The 18,833-nt window shown below is 41.1% G+C and overlaps 1 protein-coding gene across 1 annotated transcript in view; it reads left to right on the top strand.

The window, feature by feature from the left end:
* Positions 1-18,833, top strand: part of ARID2 (AT-rich interaction domain 2) — a 736,417-nt gene that overhangs the window by 617,247 nt on the left and 100,337 nt on the right. The window contains exons 17-18 of the mRNA XM_029615213.1: positions 8,104-8,242; positions 8,359-8,444. Of these exons, the coding sequence (XP_029471073.1) occupies positions 8,104-8,242; positions 8,359-8,444 (225 nt within the window). The remainder of the gene's footprint in view (positions 1-8,103; positions 8,243-8,358; positions 8,445-18,833) is intronic.

An 18,833-nucleotide genomic window follows, 5' to 3' on the forward strand; every position in this document is an offset into this window, starting at 1 on the left:
GAATGAGCCCATGTGTGTGCATCATCCCCTAGTGGATGCATCCGTAGCCAGCATTACTTGATGAGGTAGACACCGAAGGGGAATTCCCATCTCCAGTATGTTTGGGCATAGCCTACACTGGAGAGATCCCTTCATATCTGCAGTGACCTTCACTGGGGACACAAGGGCTAAAGCAGCTTATCCCACTGAGCATGGAGGACCCACTCGAGAATCTGTTTGTTGAGGCAGTTCATCAGAACCACATGAACTGCTGCCAGTGTGTGTCCCAGGACCACTAGAACTTCTTGGGCCAGGATTTGATCCCGCTGAAATAGGTTTTGGATTAATGCCAAAAGACAGAATGTTAGCTCCAATGGGAGGAATTCTCTCTCCTCCAGGGAGTCTGTCCAAGTGCTAGTGAAATTGATTCTTTGGGTAGGAACAAGGTTCGACTTGGCAAAATTGATGATGAACCTTACAACTGAAAGAGCTAGATTGTCTTCTGCAGGGAGTCCAACACTCCTGCTTGGTTAGGTCTCATCACTAACCAGTCATCCAGATAAGAAAGGACACACATTCTCTGGTGACAAAGCTGTGCCACCACTACCACTGGGCATTTCGTGAAGACCCTCAAGGCCACAGAGAGCCCGAATGAGAGAACTTTGTATAGTAGTGAGAGACATCCACCATGAAACAAAGGTATTGCCAATAAGAGTGATGTATGGATATGTGAGCATATGCATCCTTCAGATCCAAGGCACACATCCAGTCTCTCGCTTAAGCGAAGAGAAGGATAGTATGGAGGGAGTTCATTTTGAATTTTTGCAATAAGCTTTTGCACAAACTTCGTAAAACTAGGATGGGTCTCAATCCCTCTGACTTCTTAGGGATATGGAAGTAACAGGAGTAGAACCCCTTGCCATGGTCTTTGAGAGAGACAGGTTTTATCACCCACTGACTGAGAAGTGGCTCCATCTTGGGATGGATCTAGATTGAAGGCCAAACAATAGTGCAGTGCTGGAAGGTGAAAGAAGCTTTTCTGTTTCTATAGTGTATTTGTATGTTTTAATGTACTGCCACCCTCTGTCATCTTGTGAGATTGCTTGGCTTAAATGTTTTATAAGGTACAAGCTTTCTCTCTCTTGATTGGTTATTGTTTGAATGTTTTTGAAGGATCTGTTCCTGCTTTCTCTCTCCCTTCTCTCCCTTTCCCCTATTGGTTCCCTGACCACAAGTAGCTTAGGACTTCTTGGAGGGACTTTCAGTTGGAAGAAGATTCTTGACAAGCATACAACTCATTTCATTCTCTTATATGCACTGAGAAACAGCTTTTCACCATTCACTAATAATCCACAGTTATTGTCAGATTTCAGGGAAATCTTACTATATATAGCTGTATCCGTCTCTTCAATCTGTTTGGCTACTCTTGATACCTTCTTATTAACAGTGAATGTTGAGTTGTTTTTAATTCAGATAAATGTTTTTAGTAACCAAGAATTGTTTATCGGATATCTAAAACTGGGGAAATGTTTAAATGACTGTCTAAGGGCTCAAGTTTGAGATTGCGTGCTGAAGGCAGTACAGATGTTCAAAGGGTAACCAGATTCCACAACTTTGAGGATCCAGCAAGCCTTGGTTATCTTCTGCCATTCTACCAGGAAAAGGTAAGCCTCTCCCCTACTGGGGGTGGGGGAGGGAATCGAGGCCTGAGGGGGGGACAAGTCTGGTCAAAATCTAGGCCCAGGCTTGTGCTGGGCTGCTTGTGAGTTTTCAGCTGACGTTTCTCGCACTGACATCTACGAGACAAAAGCTGCTTCTGTGAAAGCACAGGTGCTGCACAATACTTCTGAAATTGGCAGAAGAGCATCTCTGAAAGGAGTGTTTAAAAGTAAAGTAAGGATACCTGGAAGAAGATGGGTGTTCAGATCCCACTGAGAGAGACTGGATAGCAACATATACTGCTTCTTAATTTGGTCACCTGTTTCTCTGAGTTTATCCCTGACAAAGTTGTCCCTGGAACAGCATATATCAGCTAACTTGTCATGTATGTCTTCCTATAAACTGCTGGCTTTTAACCAAACCATCCAGCTGCCCCAATAGCTGCTGCAGAGCACTTGCTGCAGTATCAAATGCTTCATTCACTGAGAGGAGCAGATAGCATTTGCACTCCTCTGATTCCAGAAGTGTCTGCTGACAGTTTGCCTGATCCGCATCCAGTGAATCTAACAACCATGTAGAATTGGTTGGCCACTATGCTGGTATTGAGCATCGAGTTCTGAAAGACCGTCTTCCCAAAGTTATCCAACATTGTAGGGTCCTTGCACAGTAGAGCGCTGTAGAAAAGTCGGTTCTTTGCCTGTTTCAAAGCCGATTCCACTGCTACTCACTGGTGCAGTAATTGGATTACCCCAAACCCCTGGGTTTGCTGAAATCTGTATTTGAGATCCAGTTTCCTGGCTACTAGAGGGATAGGATGCTGGGTTCTCACAAATTTTTATTTGTAAATTCAGCAGGATCAAATGTACCAGGGTTGCTGCTGGGTCAGATGGATTTTCCAGAATCTGAGGAAGGTCAAAGACGTCATAGCAGGCAGAAAACAGTAGTTTAAGGTTTATTTGTACTTATATACCGTTGTCTCGGCATGGCCTTCACAGCGGTTAACATAGCAATAAAATACAATAAAAGAAAATTACAAACAACAGTAATAATAAGAGATAAAATTTTACAAGTAAGAGTAAAAGATATCCTAATAAAATAATGTCAGAAGCCATAAATATTAAACCAATAAATACTAAAACCTAAAGCATGCTTTAAGTATTGAGGTTAAAAGGTCAGAGCCACCTGAGATTGTACAGTTGCATTGATGCCTATTTCTTATCTTCATTATATGCCGCATAGAATAGCCAAGTTTTAAGTTCTGCTTTAAACTTATTTTTTTCTTGCTGCATTCTTAGTTGTATTGGTAGTGAGTTCCATAGCTTTGATCCCGCGATGGATAGTGCCCTTTCTCGAATCTGGCTAAGGTATGCTATTTTAATGGATGGAATTGATAATAGACCTTTATTAGCAGATCTGAGGTCTCTTTGTGGTACATGCAGTCGTAAAGCGGCGTTAAGCCATTCTGTTCTGTCTCCATAAATAATGGTATGAATTATACATGCCGCCTTATATTGTATTCTGAAATGCACGGGTAACCAGTGTAGAGTCATCAAGGTTGGAGTAATGTGCTCAAACTTCCTTTTTCCTGTTAGGATCCGAGCTGCGTCATTCTGAAAAACCTGTAATGGCCTAATCGTAGGCTGAGGCAAGCAAAGCATTAATGCATTACAGTAATCAAGATTAGCAAACAGCAAAGCTTGAAGTACTGATCTGAAATCAGAAAATTCCAACAATTTATTTATTTATTTATTTATTTAGAGTTTTTATATACCGACATTCTCGATATATATATCAAATCAAGTCGGTTTCCATATAACACAACTGTCGCCGGTATGGCGTTACATTAAACAATAAACAGAGTATTGAACCGAGAAAGTGTAGCGTTACATTAAACAATCAACATTTTTAATCTTCTCAACGTTAATAGTTTAAAATAAGTCTCTTAATTTTATCGCAATATGTTTTCTCATATTTAACTCAGTGTCGATTATCACACCGAGATCTCTTGCAAACAATGCGGGAATCAATTTGGTGTTCGCGAATTGAAATGGCGGAATAACAGCTTGGGAATATTTTCTTTCTTGCAATATAATTTCTGTTTTATCTGTATTGAGGATTAATTTCATTTGTGATAATTTTTTTATGGCATCTAGATAAATGGTTATTAATTTGTAGGTAAAATCAAAATCATGTTCAATTGGTACTAAAAACTGAATATCATCAGCATAAACATAAAATTTCAATCCCAGTCCCGTTAAAAGATGACATATAGGCAGGAGATAAATATTAAAAAGTGTGGCAGACAATGTTGATCCCTGCGGAACACCAGTCTGGAGTGGAATTTTCTCGGATAGAGCTCTTAATTTTTATTTGAAATGATCGCTCATTAAGAAATGATTTGAACCATTTTAAAACAGTGTTTGAGATTCCAATTTCAAGTAAGCGAGTAATTAAAATATCATGCTGAACAGTATCAAAAGCTGCTGATAAATCTAAAAGAATTAAAAAATATTTTTTGCCAGTGTCGAATCCTCTTAAGACTGTATCCGTCAGCGATAATAAAAGTGTTTCTGTATTAAAATTCTTCCTAAAACCAAATTGACTTGGAAATAAAATATCATTTGATTCTAAAAAGTGGTCAAGTTGTTTTTGTACTATTTTTTCTAAACTTTTTGCGATAAAAGATAGATTAGAAATAGGTCTGAAATTATTCAAAATGGAGTTGTCAAGGTTGGACTTCTTTAAAATCGGTTTAACGATGGCAATTTTCAGAGTTTCGGGAACATGGCCCTCTGTCAATGACAATTGACAGAGGGCCACTGACAATTGTCAGTGTCACCATCTCAGCTGTTGAGAAGATAATTTATGGAGGTTTTGAAAATTTCTGAGAACATTTTACCACTTATCGCCAAAGCTTATTTTTTACCACCAGCAAAGAAGAATCTTCATTTGGATCTTGAACAGCAACCTTCCTTTGATGTTTTGAATTTCTGGAGAGTTCTGGTATTGCAGAGACCTTTGCTTCAACTCTAATAGCTAGTTTTGTGGTGGATTGATACCGGGATTTGGTGATGAGATTTCTTTCATAATAAAATTAATTCCTTCTTAAATTTTCGCATCAACATATTTCCTGATGTAGCAAATGCAACCCAGCATTAAAGAAAGAGATTTTTATTGTTGAGGTCTAGGGTGTTACAACTTGGAGCATTGTTTTGGTTACATTTCCCCTGTAAATGTGTGGTTAAGTTGCAAGGAGTTAAATGTATTTTTTTGGCCCAACAACTGTCCAACTTTATAATTCAGAGGCAAACCTCTTTTTCCTCGTTGACTTCATCTTTCTCCATGTTAACAGCTCTCCATATTGGTGACTAAAAATGTATGTTTTGCTGAGCTAATGCCAAGTTTGGTCATCTTTATTCATTGTTAAAATTTAATTCCTCTCTCTGAGTACTCTCCCCTTATTGTGGGCTAAAGATTGATTGAAATTTTCTTTATGCAATTTTTGATTGCTATTCTGATTTATGTTTTTCCCTTTTTCCTGTACAGGAATTATTTCTTGGAATTAATGTAAAAGCAATACATTTTTTAAAAAAAGGAATTAAGCTTCTGGTTCAAATAGATTGAAGTTCCTCTAAAAAGCGATATTGGCATCGCACATTACGGGAATGCAGAATGTATAGGCAGAGGTTTTGAGCAGGCTAATGCATAGTTAATCCTATACTGATAAAATAATGCAGCTTGCAAGAGCCAGGTTATTTGCCAAACAATTAGCTACACCTCAGGAGTTGTAGATAACGTTTTGGCGGTAGCATCATCGGGACATTAATGCACATCCTCATGTTCCTGCACTGAAATTAATGGACTATTCAACCCATAAGCTCCCTCCTCCCAATGTATAAAATGCTCCCCCTGAGGGTCTGGGAAGACCACAACTTCCCTGTCATCTGTCGAGGCAGCCCCACAGCAATAAAATAAAATATAACAAACTTTTAATGCTTCATGGCAATACCCTGCCTCCTTCCTGAACCCCTCCCCTTTAAATAAATATTCCCCTCTGACACTCTCAACATTATAAGTAGTCCCTGGTGTCTAATGGCCACCTGAACCCCCCTTCCTTGAAATAAATCACTGGTGTCTAGTGGCGCCCCCTCCCACCCTATCCCCACCCACCAGATCCTCCCCCATACCTTTAGAAGAAATTCCTGGTATCTAGAGGAGCCCAGAGCACACCCTAGGCTCCAGGCTGGTTGACACCATTTTTCAAAATGGTGTTGTCTAGCTTGTGCCCCTATCATGTGATAGGGCCAAAGGCTGGTCGGCACCATTTTGGAAAATGATTTCCACCAGTCTGGAGCCCTGGGAGTGCTCCGGGCCCTACTAGGCACATAAATTTCTTCTAAAAGTATGGGGGGGGGGGGGTATCTAGGGATGGGCTAGTGTGGGGGGAGACCACTAGAGAACAACAGGGACTACTTAATGTTGCAAGAACAGGATGCCTTGTTGAAGGTGGGTTGGAACAAGGAGGGGTCATTTGTTTAAGGAGGAAGTGTTTGGGAATAGGTAGGGTGTTACCCCACGGCATTAAAAAAAATAAATAAAAATGTATAAATATTTCTTACTCCAGGTTCGCCTCAACAGGCAGTGGGGTGTGGTCAGGGTCAGCTCAGACCCCAGGAGGGGGGATTTTTGCACATTGGGGTGGGGGGTTTATGGACCGCATGGCCCTGTAAGAAGATGACAGCCCTGTGTGAAGGGGCTGCCATTGGCGCGTTTTGTTACCTATCCCCGCAATATTTTTTCGCACAGTAATTTTCTGTGATAAAAAAAAATATCATGGGGAAACCCACAGCGATATTTTACAGGGGAGGGGCAAAATATTGCAGGAACACCCCCTCCCCCTGATTTTATCCCTCCCATCATAAAATATCACAGTGTAATAAATCTCCCCCTTAAGTTGTTTGATTTAATTCATAAAACCATTTACTCTGATTTTTATTGTTTAGCTGAAAGAATTGATTGCCCAAAACGTTTTTTGTTTTGTCATCACAGAAGTTGCTTATTATTTCATCCATTAATTAATTCCATTTTCAGGAAATAAGAACGATAGCATTTCCTATAACAGCTCTGATTCTTTAAAACTCTTTATCTTTTGAGATACGTGATAAATATGATTTGAAATTTTGGAAACAAAAGGCAGTTTTAATTGCTCAATCATTTATTGATGTAGGGCAGTGTAGTATTGATTAGCAAGTTTGTGATCATCTAAACGTACATGGACTAATTGATTTATTTTATATTTGTCTTTGTGATATTTTATTTATTTGGATTACTACTTGTTTGTTTTTACTATGTATATGCTGTTGTAATCTGCATTGAATGTGTTGGGAATTGCAGAATATTAGATGATTTAAATAAACTCAAGGCCCTTGTAACTTATCTACATTATACTAAGTTTTATCATAATAGAGTGGCTCTGTAAACTCATCCCAAGTTCCTGGCTAAGATGGTGTCAAACTTCCATCTTAACCGTCAATCATCCTACCAACATTTTATGTTTATTGAAGTGAATGAATCCCTGTATGGTTTGGATTACAAGATAGCTGTCTCCTTCTGTGTAAAGCGGGCCAGCTCACAGAGGAGGTCCAGTCAGTATTTTGTTTCTTATGATCCAAACAGGCTTCATATTGCTGTAACCCAACTGAGTTTACGGTATAATTAGATATCAGATACATCTTTTTTTTGTAATGCCGGGACACGTCTGATTATGAAGGGTCATATGTGAGAGTCATCACAGCATCAGTGGACCATCTATAATCAACTTTCATTGAGGAGATTTGCCAATGTGTAATGTGGCATTCAGTCTACACATTATTGTTTGGATACCAGCTCTCAACATAATAACAAGTTGGATCAATCTGTCCTCCAGGGTCTCTCTTAGGGGTAGAATCCCTCTCCCTTAGGACCTGTTACTTTTGTTTTGTGTGTCTGTCTTAAAAAAAAAAAAAAAAAAGAAAAAGTGTAAAAACCTAAATGGGTTTTCATCCAACAAAATTATTTCTGAAGCCATTGATGGATTAGATTTTATTTTTTCCATTTTTTTTTTTTTTGAAAGACGACCCTTGCATGGATGATATAGCCTACTTATCCTCAGAAAAAGCAAATTGCTTAGATGATCAAGGATGGGCAAATACTTAGCTACACAAACCCTCACTCCTCCTATGGAGTTATTAAAATAAGCTATATTATAGAACTGAGCACAATTTGTGAGATGGTATGTATGTGAGATTATGTAACGTTTGTGTCAGTGCTGTTGAATGATGTCATCCATTGTTGTGACCGGTTATCCTTCTGTCCTGGAAGAATACAGATTGCCATTTTACTCTCTGAAACCAGTGGTGAATATTTAGCATCACTGATAGCACCACAGAAGAATAACAGTTTTTACTTCTTTTATATTCTCTTTAGGTGGTTTGAAACACCATCTCAAGTTTTTTATCATGCAGCAACTGAACATGGAGGAAAAGATATCTATCCTGGGCAGTGTCTTTGGGAAGGCTGTGAACCTTTCCAGCGACAGAGGTTTTCCTTCATTACCCATTTGCAGGTATCACTTTTCTTTTTCCTATCATAATCTCACCACCATTTTATAATTTTGATCATGAAGTTGTTTTATATATGGAATATTCTCTCTCTAATGTTCTCTCCCCATCACACACACAGGATAAGCACTGCTCGAGAGATGCCCTTATTGCAGGACTAAAACAAGAAGAGCAGGGATTAGCTGGAAATCCAAAATCTTCCAATAAGTAAGAAACATGAATTTCCTTTCATGATCATAAGCACAGGGCAAACAAAATATTTTTTAGGAGCAATGTTTTATGTCTAGGCTGTGCTTGCTTCAGGTTTTAAGAAATTTTATTTTGTAATGTATTTTAATAAAGTTTTAACATTCAGTAGTGAAAAACAAAACTGTCTACTATGTTATAGGCAAGGGCCCTTGTTTCCACAGTGTTGCAGAAATTGTATCTAACTCCTGCTCCAGAATTTGCTGCTTCCTGTGGAATTGGGGGAAATTGGGGCCTAGCCACGGTTTCTTCTTTCTGCCTCTGGTGTTGTCCAGCTCTAATATTCCCTCACTCCTGTTAGGCCACTGCATTACTCCCTCCACCAGCCCAGCCATATTCTTCGCTGTGGCCCATTACATTGCTTCCTCACCTGTTCCTTTCTCATGATTGGGCCACCACATTCTTTATTTAGACCCCACTAGGGTACCATATGCTCCCTATAGCATTCCTCTGTCTCTTCCAATTTCTCTCCCTCCCCCACCCCAAAACCTTTTTTTTTTTACCTACAGGCTACACTTTCAGCTTTCCCTTCCCCCATCACAGGTTCAAACCTTCCCTTTGCCCAGCTGTCTTCCCTTCCCTCATCCCTCATCATAGGTCCAAACCCTCCCCTTGCCCAGCTGTTTTCCCTTCCCCTCAGGATCTTCTCAGTCTTCTGCTATTAATGGTGGTTCTGCCTCTTCAAGCCTGCCAACCCCAATGTTCTTCACTGTTCCCAGCCGTGAAAAAAAGACTCTGGGACGGTAAAAAAATGTTTTTGAACCTTTAAAGAAGGCCAGCTTCCTGACCAGCTGCTCTGTCATGGGAAAGGGAAACAGCTGCCAGCATCAAAGCCTGCTGCAGTAAGTGTAAGTCAAGCCATAAGGAGAGGCAATGGGAGAAACCTAGAGGAGGACCAGAATGGGGGCAGCAGCGAGCAGGAATTTGCTCCCAGCTTGATCAATTGTTTGCTGCCAAATAAGGGATCACCTGCACTGTAGAGGAAGAGGAGCAGCTGTAGTAGAGGGGAAAATACAGCAGTGCTAGCATAAAGGAGATCACCACTGCCTTCTTCCAGCCTGTTCATGCTGATGCTGATATAACTGTTTCTACGCACTGAATGTAAAAACCTGCGCAAGTTTGGAGTTCTGTGCAAGTTCCACAATGTGCAGTTCTGCAGAACTCCCCAGGAGTAAATCTCTGAATGGGAATTATCCTCACCTTTCGCTTCAGAAGTTGGCTCGGGTCTCACTTCAGAAGAAACCAGTAATGTTTCTCTCTTCCCACTGTAACATACTACTTCTTCTTCCCTAGATTTTGCTCTAAATCATGTGAATTAAACTGTGGTTCTGCCGATCTGGGTTCTAATTTGGATGACTCTCCTTGTCTTTTATCAGATCCATCACATCCTTCAGCTAGGAGCTATACTTTTTGTCCTGCAGGTAGAGGGTGAAAATAGGGCCCCAATCCATGGCCTACTAGAATATGTTAATGTTTCTGTAGACACAGGTGATAAGTCCATAAAATTCTGAAGGAACTTCAACTGTTATTTTTTATGTATTTTATTGTACACTATTTCAGACCACCTTTTGAAGGATGGAGAGGCCGTAAATAAATAAATAAATGAAATGCAGTGACTCTCAGCAGAGATTTTAGTCAGTTTTCCAGCTTTAGGGATGATGTTTTGCCCTATCAGAGGAAGACTAACATATTTTGCAAATCAGTGGTCTCAAACAATAACAAACTCTTGGGTGCTTCTAAATGTCAAGGAGGGCTACATACTACAGTATTTAAGAATTCCTCCAAACTATTTATTCCCCAAGAAACTCATTTTCAAATTTCCCATCAGAAATTATTAAGAAAGTAATTCTCTTCTTCAAGCAAAAACAGGCAAACAAGTTTCTTTCAGAAAAAGGTATTCTATTCCAAATATTTTTCATGTCCAAGAATAAAGGAGGACTTTGTCTCATCTTGGATTTCAGAAGCCTAAACAAATTTTAGCAGAAAATAATACAAGATAATGACATATCTTTGGTCTTGCTACTATTAGGGGTGGCTAGTTTTGCTGTCTAGACCTGAAATAGATGTACACACCAATGTTTCCAACCCTCTCCTGGAGGCACACCTAACCAGTCAAGCTTTCAGGATATCCATAATGAATATGCATAAGATAGATTTGCATACATTGGAGACAGAGGGTTTGCTAATTTGTCTCGTGCATATCCATTTTGGCAGTCCTGAAAACCCAACTGGATAGCTGTGCCTCCAGGAGAGGATCGGGAAGCATTGGTATACACACATAATACACCCAGACCACAGACCATGATGACTGAGATTCATTCCAGGATCCCAGCAACTGCAATACCAAGGATATTAGTCTGTCAGCAGCTCCTTGTGTATTTACAGAGTGCCTAAAGGTAGTGACAACTTATCTGTAAAACTGAGGGATACATGTTTTTCCATACTTAGTCAATTATCTAATCAACAGCAATTCATCAGCAAAGTACTAAAAATGTTGAATTCTGTGTTTTGACTCCTGGTTGAACTGTGGTTTGAAATAAACTACTGCAAGTCCAGACTGATTCCTTCTCTCCAATTGCAATTTATTGGAGCTTTATTTGACATACAACATGCTAAGATTTTTCTTCCCATAGACAGATTACACAATCTGATGACTTCAGTGAAATCAATTTCCACAGCCAAGAAGCTACAGCACGCTGTATTTTACAGTTTCTGGGCTATGTGGCATCAACGATGCTTATTATCCCTATGGCATCCCTTAATGGGCCACAAAAGGTAATTTGACAAGCTGATCTTCTTTCCAAATACTCCACATCCTAAATTCAGATGCATCTCTTCTGGGTTATAGAACACACTTCCAAAACCTTCAAGCTAAGGGCTCTTGGTCCACATAAGAGTCCAAATGCCACATTAGCTTTCTAAAGTTAAGAGCAACTCAATATGCTCTTTCTGATTTCAACACATTTTGTCCAGCCAAGTAATCTTAATACATCAGACAATCAAATAGCCATATTCTGGAGGGGATTGGTTCTTATCCTCTATGCAGGGAAACCATTTCAATATGGAACTAAGCAATAGATCCTGAATGCATTCCCCAAGCCACATATCTTCCTGAGAAAAAGAATGTGATGATAGACAAAGTGAGCCAAGTCCTAGATCATCACAAATGGTCCCTAGACCAACAAGTGGAAAAATACATCTTGCATTGTTGGGGAACCCTGGAGATAGAGTTGTTTGCCACCAAATTCAATAAGATTCGAAACATATGCTCCAGTGAAGACATTCAACACACTTGCGCCTGATGCCTTCTCCATCCAAGGGGTGGGGGTGGGGGCCACCTCTATGCCTGTTATCTGTTGCCGTTCATAATCAAGACCTTGATAAGATGAAGAGAAGAATGAGAAACTATGATTCTCATAGCTATATTCTGGCTCAGACAAGTATGATTTCCTATCCTTCAGCTCTCAATAAGGAAGCCAATTCCCTTAAAATCTCTCCCATTCCTTAAGCAGTGTGAATTGATATTAATTTATTTAATTAAATGTATTTGCAGCTCTGATTGTGATCTATGCAGGATTTCCTTTCAAAATGGTGCGACACATAAATGTAAATAAATAAATGGATGTTGAAAGGAGATTGATTTGATGTTCAAAATCTATTTCTCAAGTACTCTTCACATCCAAGAAACCTTCAACTAGAACCAGAGATTGCAAAGTGGGACCAATAACTACAGCCTATGAATTGAAATTTCTGTCTTTAGCCCTTGCTTACTGTTTTAAACAAAAAAAACTCTCTGACCCCCCCCCCCCCCCTATGCTTAAATATTTGAAAAAATTTGGGTTCACTGAATACCTCTGTATTCTGACTGAGCTCAAACTTCCAGAAGAAATTCATATAACAGGAGAGTGACCCTAGGCCTTTTGAACTACCTGTACAGAGAGCTCTTTGATCCTTCAGGCCTGTCTCCAGTTAGATTCTGTGACCTGCAGAGACCCATACTTTATCCTACTATGCCATCTAGTGAACATTTGGTGAATAGCACTGGATTGATTATTGCCGCAAAGTCCCACTTTTTGCGAGCCAAAGTGTTTAGATCACCTCAAGTAAGAAGTTTCGTTCCTATACTCTCTACATCCTTGTCTCCCATGCCATGCATCCGGCCAGCTTCTCTTCACCTGTCAGCTCATCCTAACCACTCATATCACCCAGTGTCCTGGCTTTAATCAACTTAGTCATTGCACCAGTCCCACAACATGGGGCTCTGCATCATAACTAAAACCTCTGTATTAGACACCACATTATCTCCCTCCCCTTCTGACAACATGATAATCAATATAGTCCCAGGTTATGGTACTTGCTTCCAACATCCCAAGAATTCAGGGCAGTTACCCAGACTCCAGACAAGATATCCAGTCATTCCACTGCCATGGCCTAGGATCTGGTCCCTTTACAGCCAGGGCCTCCCTTACTTTCGCTTACGTAGCTAGATGGAAAAAATATATACACCACCTCCCCCAGGTGAAACAGAATCCCAGAATGGACAGACCACAACTGTTCCAAGTCCATCTGGAAATGAACAATTTTAAACCCATCAGTCATGCACCACTTAACTGTATTTCAACACCAGATCAGTGACAAACAAAACCGTGACCATTCATGATTTTCTTATTTAATAAAACAGCAGATCTGGTCTTCATAGCAGAAACCTGTCTAATGGATGCCATGACTCTACTTTAAACACAGCTCCTTCCTGCTGGGTACATAATTAAACATCAACTTAGGCTTAGGGGTGGCAGAGTGGTAATCATTTCCAAAACTATGTGCCAGTTTTAAAGATTGAAACTAAACTTTCGAATTATGAGGCACTGTAAATCAGATTGAGTAGACCGGACTGGCGCGTCCTTTAGGCGAACTTCGGCGGTCGCCTAGTGTGCCGAGCTGTAGGGGGCGCTGAAGAGCAGCCATGTGGTACCGCAAGCGGGGCCTATCCCACTCGTGGCAAACAGAAATAGAGACTGTGTGCTTGCGGCCCTAAGAAGCACACAGTGTCGCCCGCCCCCCCCATCTGTTTCGGCGCCGACTGTTTCTATTTCTCTTTGCCGCGAGCGGGATAGGCCCCACTTGCGGCACCACGTGGCTGCTCTTCAGCGCCCCCTACAGCTCAGCGCCCTGAGAAGCACACAATCGGCACCAAAACAGTTGGGGGTGGGGGGCGGCAGCGCAAGGGTCGCCTAGGGCGCCCAATACCCTTGCACCAACCCTGTGGGTAGAGATTATGTATTAGGCCACCTCCTACTCTACCATCCCCTCTCAACCACAAACTGGAAAAATGAAGATCTTACTAACCTTGTGACTCAGCTAGCATTAGAATTTCCCCTCTTCTTAATACTGAGATAATTTGATGATCCAAAGCACAATGCAGCCTCAAACTTCATAACCACCACACAGTCACTGTGCTTGCGAACAAATGAACTTTGCTCCCACATATAATGCAGAACATACCATTGATTTTCTTTTTGCCTCCAACTCAATGAAAGCTAGTAGATCCATTCACAAGATAGACACTGCATCAGTTGTCTGGTCTGTCCACTCAATTTCATTTATCCTTAACACTAGATCAGGGATAAAAGATCCACAATCCCCAAAACATCATCAAAGGATCAACACCCCAGTTTTCTTAGAATCCCTCAATATGAAACTGGAAATGCTCTCTGGAGAATAAGTCAGTAGCTTAGTTTTACACCGGAATAAATCATAAAGGACCATCCTGGCCAAGTGTCTCCCCTTAAAGAAGGACAAGTCCACACCAACCATTTTATACCCTGGTTCTGAAACCATATCGGTCAACTGAAAAAGATCTTCTGCCAGGCAGAAAGAAGGTGATAAGATTCAGAATCCCAGAACACTAGTTATACTGTTTGCTTGTGGGGCTTGTGTGTAAGTTTTGAAAGTAAATTCTGGTTGATGTAGGAGCTGACTGTTTATTTTTTAAATCTTGTGGGCTTGAGGGGCTTGTATGTAAGTTTTGAAAATAAATGCTAGTTGTTTGTAGGAGCTGATTCGTTAAACCCTTTCCTTCCACCCCAACTCCCATCTATCCACTGCTGGCTCAAATCTTAATATATATATATATATTAACTACTGCATAATTAGGAGGCTAAGAAAAGTTTCAGACTGGCAAGTCAATAAGTGGCCTTAAACAAGAGTGCATAATTGATTGACACTGACTAAAGTTTCAAAGAACTCAGTACATTATACATGATTTGCAATTAGAGTAGTCAAAGTTAAGTAATCTAAGAAACCTAACTTCTATATCAGATCAAAAGCTAAAATATACAGACAGTCCAGCAGCAAGATGGGGCTATTCATTTTTTTGCATTGAGTGCCATATGTATGATTAGATAAGAGGTTGTATGTGCGTACACGATGCAAAGAGCTCCTGGGTCTCAAAGAATTGAGTCCAGTCTTGGGAGGCTAGAGTGGCAGACTTGCAGGAGAGGAGATAGACAGTGAGGTATATAGTGGAGATCTCAAGGATATCATAGAGCAGTCCCAACTCCAGTCTAGAAGCCTCTGTTGGTTTGAAGGAGCAAGGTCACCTGTAAGGAGACTATCACTTTGGAATGGCAGGAAATGATCCTGTAACTAGGACCTGCCCTACAGATGATACATCATCTTTTTGCACCGAGGATGTGTCTCCAGGGATTCGTGCTCAGGAGGGGGAAGGGTTAGGAAATCCATTGTAGTTAGCAATTCAGTTATTAGAAACGTGGGTGACCAGTAGGCATAATGATCTCTTGTAACTTGCCTGCCTGGTGCAAAGGTAGTGGACCTCATGCGTCACCTAGCTAGGATCTTAAGACAGGGCTGAGGAGGAGCCAGCTATCATGGTATATATGGGTACAAATGACATAGGATGGTTCAAGAAGGGAGATTCTGGAGGCTAAATTTAGGCAGGAAACTGAAACCAGGACCCTTAAAGTAGCATTCTCAGAAATAGTCCCCATTCCACATGAAGGAACACAGAGGCAGACAGAGCTCTGGAGTCCCAATGCATAGATGAAACAATGGTGCAAGGAAGAGCACTTTAGATTTGTTAGGAACTGGGTAAATTTTTGTGGAAGCAGGAGCTTATCCTGAAAGAATGGGCTCCACCTTAACCAGGGTGGAATTTGGCTGCTGGCACTAAAATTATAAAGGAGATAGAGGAACTTTTAAGCTAGAACATGGGGGAAAGCCTACAGTTAGCACCTGGTTCGGAGGGAGGTATCTTCAAAGGGTATTTGCAAACCAAGTAAGTTAAAATGTCCCAGAAGAGAGGTGGTTGTAAAAGCTTAAAAAACCCAGATGCATTTAAAAATTACTTCAGACCTCCTGTATCATCTGATAAAAAGCAGGATGAAAATAGAAATACAAATATATTTAAAATGTCTATATGCAAATACCATAAATAAGACTGGAGAGTTACAATGAATGCACTCAAGGAAAATATATACATAATAGGTATCCTAGAGACCTGGTGGAAGGAGGATAACCAATAGGACATTGTGATATCAAGATACAAATTATATCAACATGCCAGAACAGATAAAATTGGTAGAGGAGTGGCAGTGTATGTTAAAAGTGCTGTAGAGTAAAGTAGGAAAAAAGGGAAGAGTATAGTAATGGAGATATAGTACTGCCTGCCTGGCCAAGATGAGCCTAACAGAGATTAAACCGGCTAGTAAAATGGGCAACAATAATTTTTACTTATGTATTTAAAAGGTTTTACATACTGCCTAGTACAGAGAAACTGTGCTAAGCAATATGAAACAAAATAAAAATACAATTACCCAAGTATTGATTGGATAAATGTCATATGAGGACATTCAGGTGAGGTAAAGTTACGAGATGCAGCAGTTGGTCATGGAGTAGTGGGTCAGGGAACCAGTGAGAGGAGCAACTATATTAGACCTAGTTCTCAGTGAAACACAGGATCTGATGCAAGAGAGAAAGTTTGTGGATTCGCCTGGCAATAGTGATGATGGTAGATACCACTATTCCTTTGATCTGAGCTGGGCTACCTCATTTTCAGATAGCTGTATGTTTATTATGATTACTATTGCTCAAAAGAAAATGAAGTCTCAGTATGAAAGACCTGGCTGAAGAAACATACACACACAGGTTCCTTATCTCACTCGCACACACTTCACACAGGTTCTTCTCTTTCTCACTCATATACATACACAATCCCTCTCTCACTCACACACACATACATAATGCCTCTCTCACCCACATACACAATCCCACTGTCACTCACACATTCATCCACAATCCCTCTCTCACAAATACACAATTCCTCTTTCACTCACTTAAATATAGCCTCCCTCTGTTTCTCTCACACACACACACACACACACACACTTCCTTACTCATTCACATATAGAAACACCTGTTCTTTGGCTCACAGGCTTTCTTAGTCCTGATCTCAGGTCTCTCATCTTCTTCTGCAGGCGGGATGGGCTCTGCCAATTGCTCTTCCGGATCCTGCTGGGCCTCTTTCTTCTTGGGTCGCAGGTATGGAGTCCACATGGCTCCACTGGGACTCTTTAGTCTTCGGCTGCAGGCGAGTGGGCTGTACTTGCAGCCTACAGCTTGCGAGTCTCTCTTATTCTTCAGCCGCCAGGAGCAGCCACTGGGTCCTCTTCCTCTTTTTGGTCGCCATGGGACAGGCTCCGTGGCAACCTGCTGGGTTGTGGTATAGGCCGCATCAGGAATCGCATTTCTCAGAATGTCATCTCCTGCTGCCAAAGGGCCAATCTCACAGTAAGAGCTCTGAGACTTCAACCCAGCAGGTTGCCACGGAGCCTGTCCCACGGCGACCAAAAAGAGGAAGAGGACCCAGTGGCTGCTCCTGGCGGCTGAAGAATAAGAGAGACTCGCAAGCTGTGGGCTGCAAGTACAGCCCACTCGCCTGCAGCCGAAGACTAAAGAGTCCCAGTGGAGCCATGTGGACTCCATCTCGCCTCAGCCCTGTCTTAAGATCCTAGCTCTTTGCACCGCAGCAACAGGAGATGATTGGATAAACACAACTCCTGCTGCCGGCAGGGAAGGGGGGTATGGGTAGGGTGGTACATCACCATAAATTGGATCGGGCAGAGGTTTGGTTTATCCCTGCCCAATCCAGTGTTTAAAATTGGGGGTGGCACTTGCCATCCCATAGCAATGCCTAGTCACTAGTTTCATTCTTATTCACCCCAGTCAATTGTTTTATTCCCAGTCACCCGTCATTTTTTTTTTTTTTTTTGTTATATGGATTACCTCTTTCCTTCACAATTTGGAGGATAAACTTCAAAATAAGAGCGAGTTAGTGATTTAGAATGACATACAATTAACCCTGATTTTAGTGATTGATTTTAGTCTTGCTGCTGATCATTCACAAACATAAGTCACCTAGTTATCAATTTAAAAACTTACATTTAAAAGATAAATAATTAATATAACCTAGTTAAATTTAAAAATCCTTAAATTGAGAGACATACTTACTCCTTAATCAGCTTTTAAAACTTTAACAACTCTGTAAAATTAACACGTAGACAGAAGTCCAACAGTGTGTTAGGGGCTATCCAATTTTTTGCACCATGTGCCACATGTATCACATGTATGATTATCTACCTATTAGTGAAAGGTTGTATGTGTGCACCTGGTTCAAAGATCTCCTGGCTCTTGGAGAATGAGTCTGATGTCTGGAGGTCAGAGTGGCAGACCTGGAGGAGCTAAGACAGACAGAAGGTATATAGAGGAGATCTTCAGGGACATAGTAGCACAGTCCCAACTCCAGTCAAGGAAACCTTATGTTGCTTTGAAGGTCACATGGCAGAAGACCATCACCTTCGTGTGGCAAGACGTGATCGTATAGCTAGGACCTGCCCTGCAAATGATGCTTTATCCTCTCACACCAAAGGTGTCTCTCCAAAGCCATGTGCCCAGGAGGGAAGGATTAGGATAGCTGTTGTAGTTGGTGATTCAATCATTAGGAATGCAGATAATGGGGTTGTTGGTGAGCATGAAAATCACTTGATAACTTGCCTGACTGTTGAAAAGTTAGCAGACCTCATGAATCACATAGATAAGATTTTAGAGCATGCTGGGGAGAAGCCAACTGTCATGATACATGTGGGTACCAGTGACAGAGGAAGGTGCAGGAAGGAGGTTCTGGAGGCTAAATTAGGCTCTAAGAGGAAACTGAAATCCAAAACCTCCAGGATTGCATTCTTAGAAATGCTCCCCGTTCCATGCAGAGCCTCAGAAGCAGGCTAAGCTCCAGAGTTTCAATACCATGGATGAGAAGGTAGTGGAAGGACCATAACC

Source organism: Rhinatrema bivittatum, chromosome 9, assembly GCF_901001135.1.
Source record: "Rhinatrema bivittatum chromosome 9, aRhiBiv1.1, whole genome shotgun sequence".
In the NCBI taxonomy this organism is placed as follows: domain Eukaryota; kingdom Metazoa; phylum Chordata; class Amphibia; order Gymnophiona; family Rhinatrematidae; genus Rhinatrema; species Rhinatrema bivittatum.